Source organism: Danio rerio, chromosome 21 (genome assembly GCF_049306965.1).
Source record: "Danio rerio strain Tuebingen ecotype United States chromosome 21, GRCz12tu, whole genome shotgun sequence".
NCBI classification, from domain to species: Eukaryota; Metazoa; Chordata; class Actinopteri; order Cypriniformes; family Danionidae; genus Danio; species Danio rerio.
Genome location: NC_133196.1, coordinates 31,282,501 through 31,304,202, shown reverse-complemented (window position 1 = coordinate 31,304,202; position 21,702 = coordinate 31,282,501). Strand labels below are relative to the sequence as shown.

General features: G+C 35.8%; 1 protein-coding gene across 48 annotated transcripts in view; it reads left to right on the top strand.

Annotated features, from left to right (window-relative positions):
* nrxn2a (neurexin 2a) overlaps window positions 1-21,702 on the top strand; it is a 708,141-nt gene that overhangs the window by 103,775 nt on the left and 582,664 nt on the right. For 42 of the 48 annotated variants that reach the window (XM_073934759.1, XM_073934753.1, XM_073934748.1 and 39 more), the window contains 1 exon segment: window positions 2,601-3,846. In XM_073934759.1, coding sequence (XP_073790860.1) covers window positions 3,129-3,846 — 718 coding nt within the window. In that variant the 5' untranslated portion in view covers window positions 2,601-3,128. 48 annotated transcript variants of the gene reach the window in all.

Here is a 21,702-nt window from a genome sequence, read left to right as displayed (position 1 = left end):
AAATGCAGAATAGTATTTGTTTGTGGCTTAAAATGTTTAAAGGGATAGTTCAGCCAAAACTGAAAATTCTGTCATTATCACCTCTGTCTTGACAGTTTTTATCTTCTGTTGAACACAGAAGATAATATTTTGAAAGCTGAGAACCTGTCATTGACTTCAATAGTATTTGGTTTTTCTACTCTGGAAGTCTGGTACAGGTTACTGCAGCATTATTCAAAATATATTTTGCTTATAGTCTATTTGCTAGTCAATAAGAACCTTTTGTGCTTTCTTTATGGCCAGGACTCCCTGGGAGAAGATGTCTTGTATCTTAATGGGATGAAAGAAAGAAAGAAAGAAAGAAAGAAAGAAAGAAAGAAAGAAAGAAAGAAAGAGTTCTTCAGAGATTTTGTCCTTCTCTGACCAATGCACAACTATTTTAGTAAAGGCAACTAAAATTAATACTAAAATTATTAAGAAACACTTTTGTTAACTAAAATGAAAAAACAAAAAATAAACAAAAAAAGAGAAAAACTAAATAAAACAAACAATAGTCTGAAAAACTAACTTAAATAAGTGTCATAGCAAATCTGACCTGCAAATGTTTAGAGAAATACCTGTAATTGTGCTTTGATTGGTCAAAAACATTCCTTCTATATAAATATAAAGAACATTCCATCTTTTCTCCATCTCTGCCAAAATATATAATCTAGGCATGATGAACTGCATTTGTGATTTTTAATATGAAGAATTTTGTCTGAATTCTTCATCATTTTTCTATCAGTGCCTGTTAAAAAAAGTATGTTTATTTTATCACTAAGAGGTTTTCCCAAAAGTTAATGTAAGCTGTGCAATCAATAAACTTTGCTCTAGTTGACACTGTTAGACCAGAAGTACTAAAATTAAACTCAAGCTACAGTAAGAAACTCTTAAGTTTTTGTCAACTAAAGCCTATTTTTAACATGTTGGCTGTTTATTCAACACCAGGCTTGTTATTGATACGTACCCCTATATACATTTCTGGACAGCGCGAAATACGTCCAGTTCACCAGACGCTGCTGTGTAGTTTTTTTCAAATCTCAAATTTGTCTCGTAGCTGCCATTTACTCCTTTTGTTGTTGTGTAAATCCACCAGAGGCCCCTGTCGACTGACTGACTGACTGACTGACTGACTGACTGACTGACTGACAGACTGACCGACTGACCGATCCTCCCCCCACTACCGCCTTCCCTAAAGCCAATCGATAGTATTTTCAAAAGCAATAAAGAAAAAGAAAAGCCCTCACAGCCGCCTGATTGTTACCACGCTTTCAGAGCTTAACATGTTCTCACCATTATTTACTTATTTATTTTATTTTTTGCCTTTTGTTTTAACTACTTTCTGGAACTGTTCTTTGCTGGACTCGAACCCCATTGTTGCTGTTAACTGCATTTCAAGTCTGCCAACATACATTGTGAGCTACTGGTCAAACTGGTAACAGCAGAAAAGCGCAAAAAAAAAAAAAAAAAAAAAAAAAAACAAGCCCAGAGGCCGTTAGCAGTGTCATACTGCCTCGTATTGTTTGTTTTAAAAACAAAATCCAGCCATACTTAGCTTTGGCTACATAATTTGCACTCTATAGAAATGTATACGGGGGTATGTATCCACAATGAGCCTGTGTTCTGTTTAGTAGTACTTATGAAGTACATATTCTGCATAATCTTATTCTACATTCCTATGTCTACCTAATACCTAAACTAAGCTACTACCTTAATAACTAATAAGCAGTACATTAAGAATTGATTAAGGCAAAGTTATGTTCATAAAGTCGTAGTTATGAATATGGAGAATCGTACCTTAAAACTAAAACATAAAATAGAAAGGTATTCACAAAATAAAAACTAAGGTAAAACTAATGAAACCATTAATGAAACAAAACCGAAATGTACAGCACATTTAAAAATAGTATTGAAACAAAAACCAAAGTAAACATCTAAAACTATGAATAACAATACCCAATTTTGAGGTTGATCTGATAAAATACCTAGGAAGAGCTCGTTGAAATACAACACCTGAAAGTTTTAAAAAATGCTCTTAGTGTAGTGATAGTTAAAAATATACGACTTTCTGTTCGGTTTCATATTTTGCTCCAAGAGACATAATTGTAGATATTGGCATGTTTGATGTGTGTGTCAATATTATGTGTGCATGAAATGTAGCTAGGTGACCAGTCTGTCAAGTGTGCATAGTCACACTGACACTGTCGAATAATTTTTCCACACCCACTTCTGAAACCCATATCAAACGTAAATTTTTGCCACTTCTGACGTGTGCAAAGTGTTGTTTGTTTTCGAGCATGTTTAGACCCTCAAAAATGCGATTCATTCTAGAGAAGAAGATGAAGAGGCGGAGCAATTTCAGTTGGTGCTCGGTTCTTAATAACCTTGCAGCAGTGAGATGATGGTTTACTCACACGTGATTAGTTAGGAAATGTTATTAAAGCAAACTTTGTAACAGTTTAATCTCTGGTTCAGAGCAAATCAATCAAGCTACATGTGTGAACATGCCCTACATTTGTAAGTCTGTAATTGGCAAGGATTCTTGAGCTAAATTAACATTATCTTTTTCTTTTCACTTTCAGGCATTCAAAGAAGGATTTCTAACAGTGACGGCTTGCCGGTGGAATGCAGGTGCACTTCTTCTGAAATAAGCTGAGGATTTCTGGGTGGAAGAGAAATCATGTTTTTGACCTACTATCTACAAAACGCAAAATACAACCGCAGCAGTAATCCTACTTTCACCAGAGGGTGAGATGCATAAATCGGTCTTTTAACATGTTGAGTCAACTAGATTTTTAGGGCAGTTTTAGATTTCAAAGCGCTAAGTACCGTGTTAGGTCTTTTTTTTTCGGTACATGGGCTTTCTGAAGTGTCCCTCAATGGAGTTACTCTGAGGGATCATCAAGATGGAGAATCGAGTAAAGAGGAACTCCTAAATACTAAAAGGGTTTTCAGAAAACTGGGACCTTACTATTTCTGCAGATCTGTTTTCAAAAAAATAAAAAAGGCTGGGTAAATTAATACGCCAGACTTGGGAATAAATCTCTCCTCTGCAGTGGATTAAGGGAAACGGAACATTAGAAAGGAAGGATTAGGAGCTTGCTTAGAAGATGATGACGCGAAAGTGGAGGTGCGTGAAGTTGTCACCGGCCTTCGTTTGGCTGGGGCTCGTGGTCCTTTCTGTCACCACGGCCCTAGAGTTTGATGGTTTACCAGGCCAATGGGTTCGCTATGGACCCTGGGAAGCAGGAGCTACCGGTGAACTGAGCTTTACCATGAAGACGAACATCAGCAAAGCTATTGTGCTGTACCTGGATGATGGTGGAAACTGCGACTTTCTGGAGCTCCTGATCAACGATGGCCGTCTTCAGTTGCGCTTCGCCATCCACTGTGGGGAACCGGCTTCATTGCACATGGAGACGCACATCAGCGACGAACGCTGGCACCGAGTTCTGCTGACCAGGAATTATAGAGAAACCATGCTGGTGATGGATGGAGAAAGCAAAGTGGCGGAGGTCAAGTCTAAGAGAAGGGAGATGATGGTGGCTAGTGACTTGTATGTTGGCGGGATCCCACCGGATGTGCGTCTCTCAGCTCTCACGTCCAGTACAGTCAAATATGAACCACCTTTCCGAGGTTTGATCGCCAACTTGAAGTTAGGAGAGACTGCTCCTGCTCTCCTGGACAGCCAGGGTGTGAAGAACGATCTGGATTATCTGTGCACCAAACAAAACCCATGCAGCAATGGAGGACGCTGCTCCATTCAGGGCAGCGAGGTGCTGTGTGATTGCTCCAATACCGGCTACAAAGGGAAATACTGCACTGAAGGTAAGCACGATGGTGTGCCTCAAGGCCTTACATACATAATATGATGTCCTTATCAAAATCCTTACTAATTATTGCACTTGGGTGTCAATGTAAGATGTTTGCTTTTTAAAAAATACAAGAGTTAATGATTAGGCATTTTCTGATCTGAACAAATCCTTTGGTTGAATGCTTGTCTTATCGTCGTCTCCTGCACTTTTTCTGCAAACTTATATTTGCAATATCTGAGAGCAGAGCTGTCTGACTGCTGGAGATTGCTAAAACTTTTAGGAAAGCTGAGTGATAACAGTTGTGTTTGAAGAAATGGCTCGCTCAATAAGTGGTAGCCAGATAGGTTTGGATTGACACACAGGTGATTTATTTATTTTTATTTTTTTGTGGAACATAAAAGGAGACTTTTTGAATAGGATTTTGGTGGCGATTTTTTTTTTATGCAGTAACAATGACTAAGGTTTTGAAGATTTTTATCATTCAAGAAGGATGCAATCATGAGGAGATGCATAAAAATAGATTTTAATACAGGAATAGGATTTTGGAGAAGGTAAAAGATGCTGAAAACTATAATTGCTCAGGTATTTTAAGTTTGAAAAATATGGAGTGCATTTAATTATTTACGTAATGTGTTTTTTTTAAACGATAACATATCTATGATGTAATATTAGATTGGAATAAATTAATAAATAATTATTGAAATTAAAAAATAAATAACTCTTTGTTAATAGATTAGGAATTTTGATCCACACAGTTGTTGTTTTATTTTACATTTGTTTCTGGTAAAAGATACAAAAGACACAAATGTTTTAGTTCAAAGCCTTCCTCGGCGTGTAGCAAACTGCTTTTTAAACGCACTGATTGTTTTATCAATAATGCGATATTGATATTATTTTTATATTGTGTGTTGTATGTTGTGTATATTTTTTAAGTAATGCATCTAAACTAAAACAAAATAGGCTCTCATGAGTGTGGGTCACAATTTGTTATATTAAGCTTTCTTAATGCACCAAATCAAAGGAAAAAAGTTGCAGAAGAGTGTGGTGCCAAAATGCTTTGTTGAACATCTCAATGTTTTTCAATATAGTGTCAATATATCTCATATCTCATTTTTAGAAAGAAAATATTGTTTTTTATAAAAAGGGGCATATAAATATTGCAATTTGAAATGTGTATTTATTTATTTATTTATTTTTTAACGGGAAAGTAAATGATTATGCAAGCAAACTATGTTGTGTAAAACATTACACATCATTTTTTGTTTAAAAAAAAAAAATGGGTTTCTCAGATGTGTTTCCACATTTGATATATAGCATTATTCCATATATATATAGCAATAAAAAGATTCATATTCTTCAGTAATAACATTGTAATATTCTAAACTTTAAATATGCTCTAAAGAGATGCTGGACTGATGCAACCCAACATTGGGTCCAAGATAATTTTTTTTTGTGTACACTCACAATAACAACCAAAGTGTGTGCTTTTAAAAATGCGTCCACGCTCACGAGGCTTTGTTGGTACAATCATCCACGTGAGATGTGAGTGACGTAAACTGTAGCCAGAAAGAACAGCGGAATCTCCATAAATACATGAGAGACATGCCTGTATAAAGCTTGGGAGGTGCACTTTCCAACTCATTTTGAAAAACAAATGTTGTCTCGCTAGGTAATCTATAGAATACTTCGGCAGAGCGTGCATCACGCCGGCTCCTCCCATGTCCACTATTAACACAAATGATGACTATAGCTGCTTAAAGTTGTGCATGTCCACTGCCTTGAAAGGTCATTTCATTTTCATTCTCATGAATGTGTTTGAATTATAACCCATTTAACCTCACTGGACCACCGTGATCTGATGCTGCTCTATTCAGAACATGACGCATGTTATTTGTGTTATATATTTATTTATTTATTTATTTATTTATTTATTTATTTATTTATTTATTTATTTATTTTTTTTTATTTTTTTTTTTTTTACCGTAACTGATCCAGTCAAAGTTTGAAAAGAGTGAACAAAGGCTATGATTATTTAGGCAATATATATATATATACACTACTTCAGTGTCTCAAAGTCATTTAGAACTGATTATTAAATGCTGGATTAATGCACAAGAAAGTTTAGCAAACACGTTTTATACCATTTCAAATATATACATTTTTTTACATGCTGTATAAGTGCACATACATTGTTTATCCAGAGTGTTTACATGGTAATAATACAGCAAGTAACACAACAAGCGTTTAGTTTGGGCTAGCTTTTGCACCCGGGCATTGCTTTAGATGCTTGGATGGGTGAACATTAGCCAGTGGGGAATGTCTTTTGTCTCTCCTCAAGTGTGAAATATTCATGACTGTTGTCACTCCCACGCATAGAGTATGCTGACCCAACATAGACTTAACATCACCCCAGCTTTCTTCAGAGTGTGTGTTTAATTGCATTATGATATAAGTTTTATTTTTTTAATTATTAAGTTCCATAATATAATACATTTCTTTTTAGATCCAAAAAACGTGTAAAATGAAAGAGTTTTCAAATGCATTATGGGTGTTAAAAGTGGCTTAACGAGGGTTAAAAGTCATCCGTATGAAGTGCGAATTATATTTCAGCGCTTTTGAAGCCTACATGTGTTTTGTGTTAAGAACAGACCTAAATTAAGACCACATTCAGAGATAATCTTCCTCTCCAGTGAACTGCTCTCCGCTGTGACCTGATCAGTGAGCCAGTGATTTAAGTTCAGGGCAGATGTCAAAATATACACAGATCTTCATTTTGCTCTGTTCTTCTGACAAAGCTTTTGTATTGAGAAGCACAGAAATATAGTACCATTTCTGTGATGTTCTGTTGGTGCTTTTTTTCTGTCACTGTGGTGCTTGACAGCTCCAGCCCAGTCCACTTTCATTATATAAAGTGGCCAGGGTTTTCTTTCAAAAAGCACATTTTGTATTTGAGAGAAGAGATAGTAATACAGGATCGTAATGACATGAGGGCAAGTGTAAAATGCTTATTTTTAGACAAACCTTTTCTTTAAAGTCCATATGGGATGGAAACAGCAACAGATATTGTGTGGCTGGCTAATATCTCAATGTGATAGAAATGAAATGTTACACTGGATTTTGGGATGTGAGCATAGCAATAAAAAATAGAGGCAGCTAAGCATGAGCTTGCTTGATGGAGTTTAATGTGGAGTATAATCTTTTATTTATCATGCATTGTGTTATTGATTTTAGAATGACATTTTTTAATACCATTAGATAGGTCTGTTATACATATTGATGTATCGTTTTATTGTAAATAATGTGTCTTGCGTTTTAAATTAATCTTTTTTTTATTAATCCATACTAATCTCCCTTTTTTCATTTAAATAACTTAAGTGAAATAAAAAATAAAGTGTGAGGCATGCCCAAACATAAGTTGGTCATGTTTTAGATAAATGTAAGCAGTTGGGAGAAATTCAGCTTTGTAACTAACATTATATTAGATTAATGCATTAGTTTTGAATATAATAACCTTGCTGCTCAAAAACAAAAGGAAATAGGAAATATTCAATTCACAGTATTCAGATAATACATTTCTTGATTATTTCCTATTAGAATGCTTCAGTTAAGTAGTTAGAATGATTCTTTTTCTTAGCTTTTACTTGTATTTATTGTTCTGAATCCTTTACTTTAATACATTCAGAATATAATTTATACACATTACATTTCATAAATATATATAAACACAGGCTAAATGAAGTCGACTCGCTCCCTCTGTCAAAACCTTTCCTCATTTACTGGATGAAGTGGAACACACTTTAAAATGGTGGCAGGGATTCCCCCAAGGGAACAAGAGAAGGGAAAGTTTGCAAGTGTGTGTCTAAAAGTGGAGCGGAACGGAACCATTTGTTCAGATTTGTTCAGAGCATGTTTTCAGTTAATGACTAACTGATTCAAATGATTTGTTCAGAGCATGTTTTTGCTTACTGACTCACTAATTCAAATGATTTCTTCAAAGCATGTTTTTGTTTACTGACTCACTGTTTCAAATGATTTGTTCACAGCATGTTTTCAGTTAATGACTCACTGATTCAAATAATTTGTTCAGAGCATGTTTTTAGTTAATGACTCACTGACTCAAATGATTTGTTCAGAGCATGTATTTGCTTACTGACTCACTGATTCAAATGATTAGTTCAGAGCATGTATTTGCTTACTGACTCACTGATTCAAATGATTTGTTCAGAGCATGTTTTCGTGCTTGTAGGGGCGTGACGTGGAGCCGATCCGCGAATCGCAGCACATTATGATGATAACCAATCAGAGTCACTTGAGGGCAGGCCTTTCATAGGAACTAGGAAATATATCAGTCGTTTTCATGTTAGCTGAGTAACTGTATATAATCAAAGTGAGATTTAAATTATAATGAAAAAATAACATGATTTCATTTAAGTGAAACATGAGCACACATTTCTTTGCCTCTTAATAACACAACCAAGCATTAAAATTACATTCTGGACCACCCCTTTAAAAGTGCCAAAATGTGGATGCTGCGCACTGGTGGTGGATGAGGAGATTCCTCTAATGTGTAAAGTGCTTTGAGTGTCCAGAAAAAGCGCTTTATAAATGTAAGGAAATATTATTATTAGTATTATTATTATTATTATATAGTAACTTTAATTAGTAAATAACTACTACCACTACTACTACTATATATATATATATATATATATATATATATATATATATATATATATATATATATATATATATATATATATATATATATATATATATATATATATATATATATATATATATATATTTTTTTTTTTTTTTTTAATATACAACATAAACATATTGATTCAAACTACAAAAATATTTATAAAAGTTACTTTGTTAGCCTGCAGAGGTTAACAAATATATCTGTTTTTATTTTTTTACAGTACAGGAAAACATTAGGATATTTTGTCCATGTCAACATTATAAAATAAAATAAAAACCTTTAACATATGCGTTTTACACATACATGTGAAAATTGTGGCTTTTAATTTTAAGCCGACTTCAATGAAACCCCCTTTTTTCTATCTTTCTCACTTCAGACAGTGTGGTATTGCATTAGCTTTTTAAAAATGCTTTGAAAATGTATAGCTAATGAGAAATCTTGGACTGTAGATCTCATTAGATCAGGTTCAGAGGGTTTGTGTGTTTACAGCAGTACAGCTGTTTAGAGCTTAACACTAAATAAAAGACTGCATCCCAAACATATGCAACAGAAAGATAAGGATAGCGCATTATTGGTATGCTGATATCAGCTTCATTCATATCAAATGCTTTATTTTAGTCTATTTTATTGCTAAACATGTAGCTAAACAAAATGAGAGAAAACTAGTTATATATAAAAAAGATTATCAGATCATCCAGAAGTATAAATGGAAATTAGTGCTACACCTACCAAAATAATAATCCACAAAATCATCGCAGCATTATCAACATGAGACATCTTTAATTTTATATCAGTGCTATGACGTGAAATCCAATACAAAGCAGTGGTAAATCATATCCGAGGCTTTCGGCTTTGAAATATTAAGCTGCAAAATGATGATCCACATCTCTATACGCCTGCAGTATCCACCTTTTTCTGCACGTGAATATTGCGGTTTAAATTATGGGCTGCACTTTCTGTTCTTCATTCAAAAAGACTGAAACAAATAATAAGGTTTCACTTTAATTTGTATGTGTGGTCAAAACTGTGCGAGAAATATGTTTGGCCTTGCACTTCATATATCATTTATAATTTTTTTTCTTTATGCAAAGAGATACACAAGTTACATGATACAAATCAAATACAAAAGAAAACAAAAAAGACAGTCAGCAACAGCCATGTTTGTGTGTGAGGTCTGTATTTTTACCATCATGATAATAAGGTTATAGTTATTATTTTAACAAGACATTATATTATTATAAGTGTATTTCATTTTGTTCTTTTAGATTATTTTCTTTTTATCCCCATACATTAATATTCAATATATTTAGACATGTAACGATGCACTGTGAGCCGGTTGAAAGTCGATTGAAATATGTGATGATTCAAATGTTAAACGAATCGCGATACATTTTTTTAATAGGGCGCTGTGTTTACAGGCGTAAGCTCGTTTTACCTACTCATCAGTGACGAGCATACGTGTCTATGTGTTCATATACTGTATGTTGCATTTATTTATTTTATATAATTGCAGATGTTACAGTAGGCTATTTCGCATCATTGGTCTGCAGTTATAATCAAATCATATACATAGAAAGGCTTGTAATAAACATTTATATACAAGTATTTTTTGTATAAAGCATCTGTTTGTGAGAATTGCTACTCATATGATATGTGAACAACCCGTACGGCATTTCTGTGACATTTCCTTGAGAAAAAAGATTACGTAGTCTCAAACTTTGTCCTACACCTTGCCCACCAAAAGGGTTACCTTTTGGCAGTGGAAACACAAGCTTGATAAAGGTGACGCATACCCAAACGTACTGTTCCTCTCAGTGGAAACAGGCCATAATTTTACAAGTTATATTAATTATTTAACTTTATAATGATGTTCAACTTATGCCAGTGGCCAGTCCCCTGGATTTAGAGAGCCTGTTGACATGCTCTCTGGTTTAGGAAAGGCTTTCCTCTCCACACCAGTCATCTCAGTCCCCAGTAAAAGATTTTTTTTTAGCAGTGAACTTTGTAAATGTGCAAAGACCTCAGCTGATGCCAGAAATGCCAGAAAATTTCTTTTAAAAATATATATTTCCAGCACATTCACAGTTTTAGTTTGTTTATATTAATTAGTCTTCTTCTGTTTGTATTATGCTTTATATACTTTTAAAGAAAGTTTTTAAAATAACAATTTAGTTATGGCAGAAAATATAATAATCAGAAAAAAATGTGCAACATTTGAAAAAAAAAATCACCTTATAGTTGTTTTAAATAATTGTAAGTTTTTTTTTAACATGACTAAATCATGAGATTAGTATTGTTATTCTTAACACATGGTGAGTCATTACATCTCTAAATATTTGTCAGAAATATATATATATATATATATATATATATATATATATATATATATATATATATATATATATATATATATATATATATATATATATATATATATATATATAGAGTGGAAGTCAGAATTATTATTCACCCTTTGAATTGTCTTTTCTTTTTTAAATATTTCCCAAATGCTGTTTAACAGAGCAAGGACATGTTCACAATATGTCTGTTCATTTTTCAGTCTTATTTGTTTTATTTTGGCTAGAAAAAAAGCAGTTTTTATTATTTAATCATCATTGTAAGGACAAAATTATTAGCCCATTAAGCTATGTAGTGATAATTGGATTTGTCAAATATTAAAATCAATATTTCGGTATTGATATTAATATTGATATTTTAATCTCCCGTAGGGGACCAAATGATGTAGATATAACAGATAACTAACTCCTTTTAAACGGGGCACCAGACAGCTTTCCACTGTCAAAATAATTAACAATACAATATTGTTAGTTAAATTATACAAATGAGGAGTTTATTATCTGGCCAAATCTGAAGGATAATGAGATCGTTTGACTTGTAGAGCCTTTTTCTGTATTATCAACACAAGGAAGACACAAATGTAATAAATGTGTATTTATTAACAAAATAGTAATCAAGGGTAACTACAATTACTAAATGTACAATAAATGAAGTGCATAGGCAAGTGATGAAGGTGATTAAGTTAAGGTACGGTAAACCTTATTTTACAATAACAAAGAACTGAGCAAGTTTTTGTTATTAAAGAATATCAGTTTTAAACATCTAATTAATTAGAATATTTTATACTGAAACACACTATGCCAAGGTCTAATTTAAAGGGTTGGAAAGTGGAATATTTACGTTTCTGCCTTTGATGCAGTGGATGGAAGAAGTTGGATCTTCCTGCAGATCTTGAAGCATGAAACAAGCAGACTTGGCTCTCTTGAGCTTTGGGTGGAAGAAATCTGTAGTTTTTGGAACACGCAGACTGGAGATTTCTAGAAGTGGTGGTTCGATGTCGGGAACACGCCGACGTCTTTATCCTTGAGCGTAGAAATCGGTATCTTCTGGAACACGCAGAAATTGGAGATTTCTGGAGGTGGTGGTCTGATGTCGGGGACACGCCGACGTCTTTATCCTTGAGCGTAGAAATCGGTATCTTCTGGAACACGCAGAAATTGGAGATTTCTGGAGGAGGTGGTTCGATGCTGGGAACACGCAGATGCCTTTTCTTTGAAGGTAGAGTTCCTGGAAATCTGGGACACGCAGATTTTTTGAGGTGGTGGCCTTGATGCGATGGTTCAGACGCCTTGGAAAAAGCACTGTGAATCCAATGACCAAATCCTTGCTGGAACACGCAGCAAAAGGTCTGATGTCTAGGACAAAACCCCGCAAACCACCATGAACCACACTTTGACCACTCTTCAACCACCTTTTAGGACACACTCTTTAGGACCCACACTTAACAGACTTTTTACCAGGAATGTCTTTAATACTTTCTCTGGAAGGCGGTATTGAAGGATGTCACCTTTCAAATCCAGCATTGTGATTGGATGATCCTGTGAGTTGGTCACTGGGAGGTGTCATCCATAATGTGGCCTGCATTTGCATAGTCATAGTCCACTGGTTAACTATGATAATATTTAAGAGTCTTAAATATTTTCCTATGCATAATTCACTTTCCAAACCACATCTAATTTACCCAAGGCATTATTTGGAATAGATAGAGTCTAAACATCGCTATGTAATGTTGATCTTTACCCAAGCATTCATATATAAACCTTAATAAGCAAAGTTTCATACAGTGAAGTATTTCAAACAGTGCATATTAAATATATACATGATCATTTGAATATACAGGTATATGACGTGAAATTTTCCATTTGTGTCTCTTTTGTGACATGCAAGTTTACTGATCCATGTGTATCTCTGAGTTTGAGACGATGTCAAAAGTTGATTAGATCAAGAAGCAAGTTCTGGGCTCTTAACACCTTTGTCTTTCAGATAAACAAAAGACAGATGGTCACGGTCTCAATTGCCACTTTCTGATGAGCTTAAGAAAAGGGTGAGAGTTTAGTGGTAACTCTGCAGCATTTGTTTATATTGGAAATTAATTTCCACAAGTTCCTGGCTTTACCGCTGATCACTACATCCCCCCTCCTTGTTCGAATCGAGGACTGAAGTCGTTGGTCTGGACAATGGAATAAAGTAAAACAGGAACAAAACATACCACTTAACTTTCCCTTTTGACCATTGGCATAGCAGTAATATGACTAAATTTCCAAATAATTTAAGAACTATTTGAAGAGTTTATGTGGAAATGGAAATTTTATGCAAGGGGCTTAACAGTTACATGACAATGAGTTTTAGAAGTGAATACTGAAAAATGTTTGTCTGAAACGAAAGCATCTTTAGCAAGAAACCAAATTTGATAATGACATAATTTGGTGTTGCACTGTCAAGGATGTACACTGAGTGCACTTTCATATTATGCATAGTTCCTTTCCTTACCCGACTGACCGATTCCCCAAACAAGTTCACTTGGTACCAAATATAACAGGATGTAATGTGTTGCCATTTTATCAGGAGCGAAGCTCACTTTGGCATTAAGTAAAATTTGCATTCTTTGACAGACTAACTAATGGGTCAAGTAACATTCTATATGACATCCATTATCTTAATTACCCTGCTAATGGTATGGTAAGGTCTGTATTTTAATCAACAGCAAATGTTTAAAATGTGAAGGTTCTGCCTGCTTCTGCAGCTGTACTACAGGTTCAATCAAACTATTCTTCTCTTTGGAAGGATGTCCTATAAGGAAAGATTGCAAGGCTGAAACTAGCAACAATTTTTACAACATTGGCTGTGATTTGCAATATTTTACATAAGGTGCCAAGTAACTAGTTTATGAGTGGTCTTGTCTGTTGGTTTGACCATCTAGAGGATTGTCAAAGGCATGAAGAAAAAAATATCAGTTTGCATGGACAATTAGAGACTGATTGGAATATTTCAACTGAGACAAAGAATTATGACTCCTTTCCTGAATTAAAGGAATGTGATGACAGGGGCAATTAAAAGTCTGCTGACTTTGAAGGCCCTGTTCGTTTTAAGCTACCCCCCCCCCCCCTCCCTCCCTATGGCTGACATTCACTCTCTGAGGTGTGAATTAGGTGGGGAGGAAGGTGACCTGACCTGGTCAAGCAGAGGTAACCTGGTCTCTGTCTGTGGAGCTATGCTCCTCAGAATTAAGGCTTTTGAGGTGCTCTTGAAGCATGTTGTGCATTTTTGATAATAAATCATCATCATGCCTACTTTCAAAACCTCTGGACTGCCTAATTCCATTACCCATATTCCAGTTGTTTCCTGGATCATCTCTCTTTCTTTTCTGTCTACTCTCCCTTCTGTCCTTATGCTGCCTTTTCTCTCCAGCAGAGGGCTTTTTGGCATTCTTGTCAAAGGACTTTGATTGGGGGAAGAATTTGTATTTGCTAGGAATCCTGTTTTGGTCAGGTTCTGACACTACATCCAAATGTGCGGGAAACTTTTTGTTCTTTCTGTCCTGTCCAGGTTCAGAAATGTAAGCATATTCTTTGGTCTTTCTATCTGCATTTACCTTCCCACTATCCCAAGCTCGTATTGCAAGTTGCCTCAACTCACTTGCCCAAGTCTTTTCAATGTTGAAAAGTGCGAGCTGTTTTCTAACTGTGGGGTAAAGGTTAGCAACAAACAGGTGCTTGAACAAAGGGTCTTCCTCCGCATCAGGATAATCTTTACCAGCAAAATACATCTCTCTTAAACGCTCATAGTACTCTCTAGGAGACTCATGGCGGCCTTGCTTGATTTTAAAAGCTGACAGACGAGAGGTATAGGGGTTTTCATGTAGAGTAAATTCTGCTGCAAGGGCTTTGCACAATTCATTGAAATCATTGGAAATTGCTGGACTCTGCCTGTCAATAAAACTATGGACAGCTTGTGTTGTTGTCGTCCTCAAAATGAAAAGTTTATCTGACATAGTAATCTCAGGGAGGTATGACAAGGCAAAATGGACATCTTTAAGGTACAGCTCAATGCTGTTTCCTGGTGTTTCAGGATTAAACACTTCAATGTCACATGCCAGTTCCTTAAGAAATGACAAATGATCGCTTGGAGGTGGCATACTTGGAGACTTAGGTTGAGATAGGACAGTATTATGAGAGTTGGATGCAACTTCATAGTTACTAAATGGGTCAGCACTTGGGCTTAGACCACTACGGGCTCTGACATTATCACTACCCTGATAACGCTTTCTGTTTTCAAAGCTACACAACAGGGGTTCCCTACCTGCTGAATCAAAGGAGCGGGGGTGCTCGGTTTGGGATTCAGGGTGCTTGGGGGAAAAATGTCTGGCTTCCTCAAATTCACTAATCTGGTCCACAATCCAATCCATTTCTCTTATCCAATCTTCCTTGTCCATTTCTTGCTTCTCTCTCAGCTCAGAAATGTCACGCAATGCTGATCTTACTTCAGCTTTGGTCCTAGTTTCTCTAGACCTCAGAGAATTTAACTCCTCTGTTTGTGCTGAAAAGTCAGTTTGGGTCTGGACAAGCTCTGTTTGCAGAGCGGCCATGTCAGTTTTCACACCTTCAAGCTGTTCTTCCTGACTCTCAGTTATAGCATGTAGGCTTTTTGTCTCTGAAGACAATCTACATATCTCAGCTTTTAGCTTCAAATTATCCCTACGCAAATCAGCCAGTTCGTTTTTGAGCTCCTCAAACTTCAAATACAAAACTTTGTTCTGATCTTGGGGGAGGGACATATCCTGATTTGGTTGTACAGGTAAATTTTGTGCTAGGCTAAAAAGAAGCTTCAAAAATGGAGCAGCTTTTACAGCTTGACTCACTGCTTCAACTGTTATATCAGCCATATTTATTTAATATATAAACTTGTGTTTTCTATATAAAATAAATGCACCCCCCAACCAAGGTAAACTGTGGAATGTTTAACACATAATTGCCGGCTAGTCTACCACTAAGACAATGGGTGTCACACACTGAATGGGGCTTGATTAATTTAGCACTTATCACTGAATGGTCAGAGGTGTTAACATTGCCTGACCGGTTTCACAAAGACACTGTGAATTTAAATAGACTCAAAAGGTGAACCAAACCTTTGTTATACATGCAAGTAGCAATTCAGTTATAATTCAGAATTACAAGACTACAATTTACTGATTTTGAAATCAGAAAATCTCTGCCATGATAAAGTTGGTTCAGGACTTAATGGCAAATCACAAACTTTTATCACTTCATAAACACCCTATTCATAAATAGTACCAAGTATTTGAGCAGGGACAACAATCAAGTCAGGCTTAGAGGGAACCACTTTTGCCTTTGCAACTGGTTACTGTCTAAATTTGATGACTGAAATAGTTTCCTGCTAAAGTTACCTCTATTGCAGTTTTATTAGTGCATAAACATTGTGTTGATAAAACAGAAGGCTCAATTTCAATCTAAGCCAGGCCTCACACGGGGCACCAAATAATGTAGTGATAATTGGATTTGTCAAATATTAAAATCAATATTTCGGTATTGATATTAATATTGATATTTTAATCTCCCGTAGGGGACCAAATGATGTAGATATAACAGATAACTAACTCCTTTTAAACGGGGAACCAGACAGCTTTCCACTGTCAAAATAATTAACAATAAAATATTGTTAGTTAAATTATACAAATGAGGAGTTTATTATCTGGCCAAATCTGAAGGATAATGAGATCGTTTGACTTGTAGAGCCTTTTTCTGTATTATCAACACAAGGAAGACACAAATGTAATAAATGTGTATTTATTAACAAAATAGTAATCAAGGGTAACTACAATTACTAAATGTACAATAAATGAAGTGCATAGGCAAGTGATGAAGGTGATTAAGTTAAGGTACGGTAAACCTTATTTTACAATAACAAAGAACTGAGCAAGTTTTTGTTATTAAAGAATATCAGTTTTAAACATCTAATTAATTAGAATATTTTATACTGAAACACACTATGCCAAGGTCTAATTTAAAGGGTTGGAAAGTGGAATATTTACGTTTCTGCCTTTGATGCAGTGGATGGAAGAAGTTGAATCTTCCTGCAGATCTTGAAGCATGAAACAAGCAGACTTGGCTCTCTTGAGCTTTGGGTGGAAGAAATCTGTAGTTTTTGGAACACGCAGACTGGAGATTTCTAGAAGTGGTGGTTCGATGTCGGGAACACGCCGACGTCTTTATCCTTGAGCGTAGAAATCGGTATCTTCTGGAACACGCAGAAATTGGAGATTTCTGGAGGTGGTGGTCTGATGTCGGGGACACGCCGACGTCTTTATCCTTGAGCGTAGAAATCGGTATCTTCTGGAACACGCAGAAATTGGAGATTTCTGGAGGAGGTGGTTCGATGCTGGGAACACGCAGATGCCTTTTCTTTGAAGGTAGAGTTCCTGGAAATCTGGGACACGCAGATTTTTTGAGGTGGTGGCCTTGATGCGATGGTTCAGACGCCTTGGAAAAAGCACTGTGAATCCAATGACCAAATCCTTGCTGGAACACGCAGCAAAAGGTCTGATGTCTAGGACAAAACCCCGCAAACCACCATGAACCACACTTTGACCACTCTTCAACCACCTTTTAGGACACACTCTTTAGGACCCACACTTAACAGACTTTTTACCAGGAATGTCTTTAATACTTTCTCTGGAAGGCGGTATTGAAGGATGTCACCTTTCAAATCCAGCATTGTGATTGGATGATCCTGTGAGTTGGTCACTGGGAGGTGTCATCCATAATGTGGCCTGCATTTGCATAGTCATAGTCCACTGGTTAACTATGATAATATTTAAGAGTCTTAAATATTTTCCTATGCATAATTCACTTTCCAAACCACATCTATTTTACCCAAGGCATTATTTGGAATAGATAGAGTCTAAACATCGCTATGTAATGTTGATCTTTACCCAAGCATTCATATATAAACCTTAATAAGCAAAGTTTCATACAGTGAAGTATTTCAAACAGTGCATATTAAATATATACATGATCATTTGAATATACAGGTATATGACGTGAAATTTTCCATTTGTGTCTCTTTTGTGACATGCAAGTTTACTGATCCATGTGTATCTCTGAGTTTGAGACGATGTCAAAAGTTGATTAGATCAAGAAGCAAGTTCTGGGCTCTTAACACCTTTGTCTTTCAGATAAACAAAAGACAGATGGTCACGGTCTCAATTGCCACTTTCTGATGAGCTTAAGAAAAGGGTGAGAGTTTAGTGGTAACTCTGCAGCATTTGTTTATATTGGAAATTAATTTCCACAAGTTCCTGGCTTTACCGCTGATCACTACAGCTATATGTTTATCCAGTAGTCTACAGAACAAGCCATCGTTATACAATAACTTGCCTAATTACCCTAACCTGCCTAGTTAATCTACTTAACCTAGTTAAGCCTTTAAATGTCACTTTAGGCTGTATAGAAGTGTCATGAAAAATATTTAGTCAAATATTATTTACTGTCATCATGGCAAAGACAACATAAATCAGTTATTAGAGATGAGTTATTAAAACTTTTATGTTTAGAAATGTGTTGAAAAAATCTTCTCTCCGTTAAACAGAAAATGGGAAAAAATAAACAGGGGGCTAATAGTTCAGGGGGGCTAATAATTCTGACTTAATATTATAAATTATAAATTATAAATTGATTCACTTTTAGTTTTTGGGGTTGTTAATTTCAATCCTGTAAGTAGCCTTTAATATTAACATTTGACTGTTGAATAACCTTTTTCAATCCATTTTTTCCAAACACTTCCCTGACTGTAGTGTAGTTTACCAGATGTCGCTTCACACAAAGCATCATGGGACATCATAAAAAGGTGGATAGCAAATGGAAATATGTTAGTGGTTGTAATTCTAGCAGTGTGCGATGTGTATACACATGCAGCATATTCCTGTGCTAATTTGATGAAAACATGGACATGTGTTGGAGCACGGCAGAGCAATTTGCCATAGAAGCTGTTCTAGGTGACATATGTAGACTAATTAGGGCCACTCAGCAATGTCTCAGGCCTTCGGAGAAGTCACAGTCTGTCATATGGCGGCACGGTGTTAAACCCGAGGCCAAATCTGCATGACTTCATACAGAAATACATTTGGCCCGATTCTGCTTCTAATTGAGCAGGCAGCGAGGACAGAGACGCTTGGCTTTTCACTTCATTCAGTCTCAGGTCACCCACTGTCGAGACAACGGGGAAGCAACACTCCGCTCTGTGCTGAGAGTTTGAAGGTTCTTTTCTTTTCTTTTCTCTTTAGACATATTATTTTTTTAGTCATTTATTCGTTTCCTTATTGGCTTGGTCCCATTAATAATCAGAGGTTGCCACAGCGGAATGAACCGCTAACTTATCCAGCATATATTTTACGCAGTGGATGCCCTTCCAGCTGCAACCCATCACTGGCAAACACCCATACACTGTCATTGACACACATACACTACGGCCAATTTAGCTTACCCAGTTAACCAATACAGTGGAGAAACTATTACGGTTGCTTGCATAAAACTGGTTTCATTGATTGCATCCCCCATAGTGTTTCCCATAGGCTTTCCGAAGACTGCACATAAGAAGCTTTTTGTTCAAACACAGTTCATTACAGTTACACGTTTTGTCCAACTGGATAATCCCCACACGAAAATATAACTTTTATCACTTTTAAAACCCACTCGGACACGGGGAGAACATGCAAACAGTATACAAACATGCATACAGTATGTTAACATTATATTGAAACATCTGTTTATATTTTCCAAAACAGCAAACCACATTATAGGAGCCGAGGCTCGAGCCAGTGACCTTCTTGTTGTAAAGTGACCATGCTACCCACTTTTTTTTTCAGGAACTTGTAGTTATTTAGTTACATTTTATTTATTTATTTATTTATTTATTTATTTATTTATTTATTTATTTATTTATTTATTTGTTTGTTTGTTTGTTTGTTTGTTTGTTTGTTTATTCATTTATTCAATTATTTATTTATTTATTTATTTATTTATTTATTTATTTATTTATTTATTTATTCATTCATTCATTCATTCATTCATTTACTGCATTACACTCAGTCACTGAATCCCTGCATATTACCAATGGAGGTTCTAAATCAATGATCTCAAACTTAATTCCTGTTGGGCCGCAGCTCTGCACAGTTTGGCTCCAACCACCTCCAACTCACATCTGCTTAATAGTCTCTTTAAGTTTTGAACACCTTGATTATTTGAATCAGTTGTGTTTGTGCTGCGGCCCTCAGGAAGATTGAGGCCTATGTTCTTCTGTAAATCACCTATTCTACTTTTATTGTACCTGTCTTCTGCTTTGATATGGTGGATTACCAGATTCTGCTGTCCACCCTCTCCTCAATGGGCATTACTGTAATCCCACTTTGTCGGTTGAAGTCTTACCTCACCGGCAGATCATTTACCGTTGCCTGGAGAGAAGAGCTATCCAAAGCTCTTCAGTTGGTCACTGGGGTACCTTTTTAGGTGTATTTTCTATGTACACCACATCACTGGGAACCATCATCCAATCACATGGTTTCTCTTATCACTGCTATGACACACAGCTCTATTTTTCACTTCATCCCGATGACCCAACGGTAGCCGCAAGTATTTTGCACTTTATTTGCAAATGTGATCATTTGTTCCCTTATTTAGTCATGTTTTTATTTATTTATTTATTTGTTCAATCATTTATTTATTTACTCGTTCAATCCATAATTCGTTTATTTGGTTATTTCTTCAGTTGCAGTATCTCGTCTTTTCATTAATTTCAGTCTCCGGTCACCCGCTGTGGCGTCGACAGGAATCGGCGGGTGCTTTGCTTCGCTCTGTGCAGAGAAAGAGTCCAGCAAATATCCTTAGAATTAAGATGAAATATTCACACGCTTCAAAAGAAGCGGGATATGTGGGACGGAGAGACGTTAAGAACAGGAAAAAAAATCATCCTGCAAGTTGATAGAGCAAATTGGATTTGACACCGGGAAAGGACAATATTAAAGTGAACAATTGGTTTTCATACGCCTCAAATCCTTGCTTTTACTCCAGGGATTATCCATCGGAAGACTGACTTATCAAACACCCTGCCGTATTTGAGTATTTAAAAAAAAAATAGACAGATAATCAAGTCACAGTGTAATTATTATTTTTCAGTTAAGTGTTGCTATAACAAATCCTCTGAAGAATTAGCGGAGACTCATCAAACGCCAGCACTTAATTACACGCATGTCTTTTTATATTTAACAATATTCCCCGTCTGAGATGGAAATGGTCTCTATCGCCATGCCCTTGTCAAATCTCTCAGGTGAAATTTTTGCAGGCTTTTACCCTCAAAGCTAAAAGGGCCGTCAGTATCAATTAAGGCTGCTCTCGCCACAATGCAGATCTAGGCCAAAGCCATATATCAGCAGTGTTTGCATCTTTTCTCTTGCATCTGCATCAGGAATGCTAATGAAGCCTCAAACCAATGTGCATAAACTGCAGTGCTGATCAGACGCAACCCTGTATACACACAGCACAGTATGCCCTAACAGATTTCTCAGAAAAAATGTCCATCTTGCTTGAAATTAAGGCCACGTCCACACTAATATATGTAAATATTGTTGGCTTGTTGGTTTGTTTATAAACGCACGTTTTTTTTCTTCTTTTTTTACTTTTTTCTGTCCACACTGAGATGTATACAAAAATTTATCTTTTTACAAACGTTCGAAATGGATATTTGGAGTGCAGTTTTTTTGTGTTGCAGTGTGGGTTTTGAAAACGAGGACATATA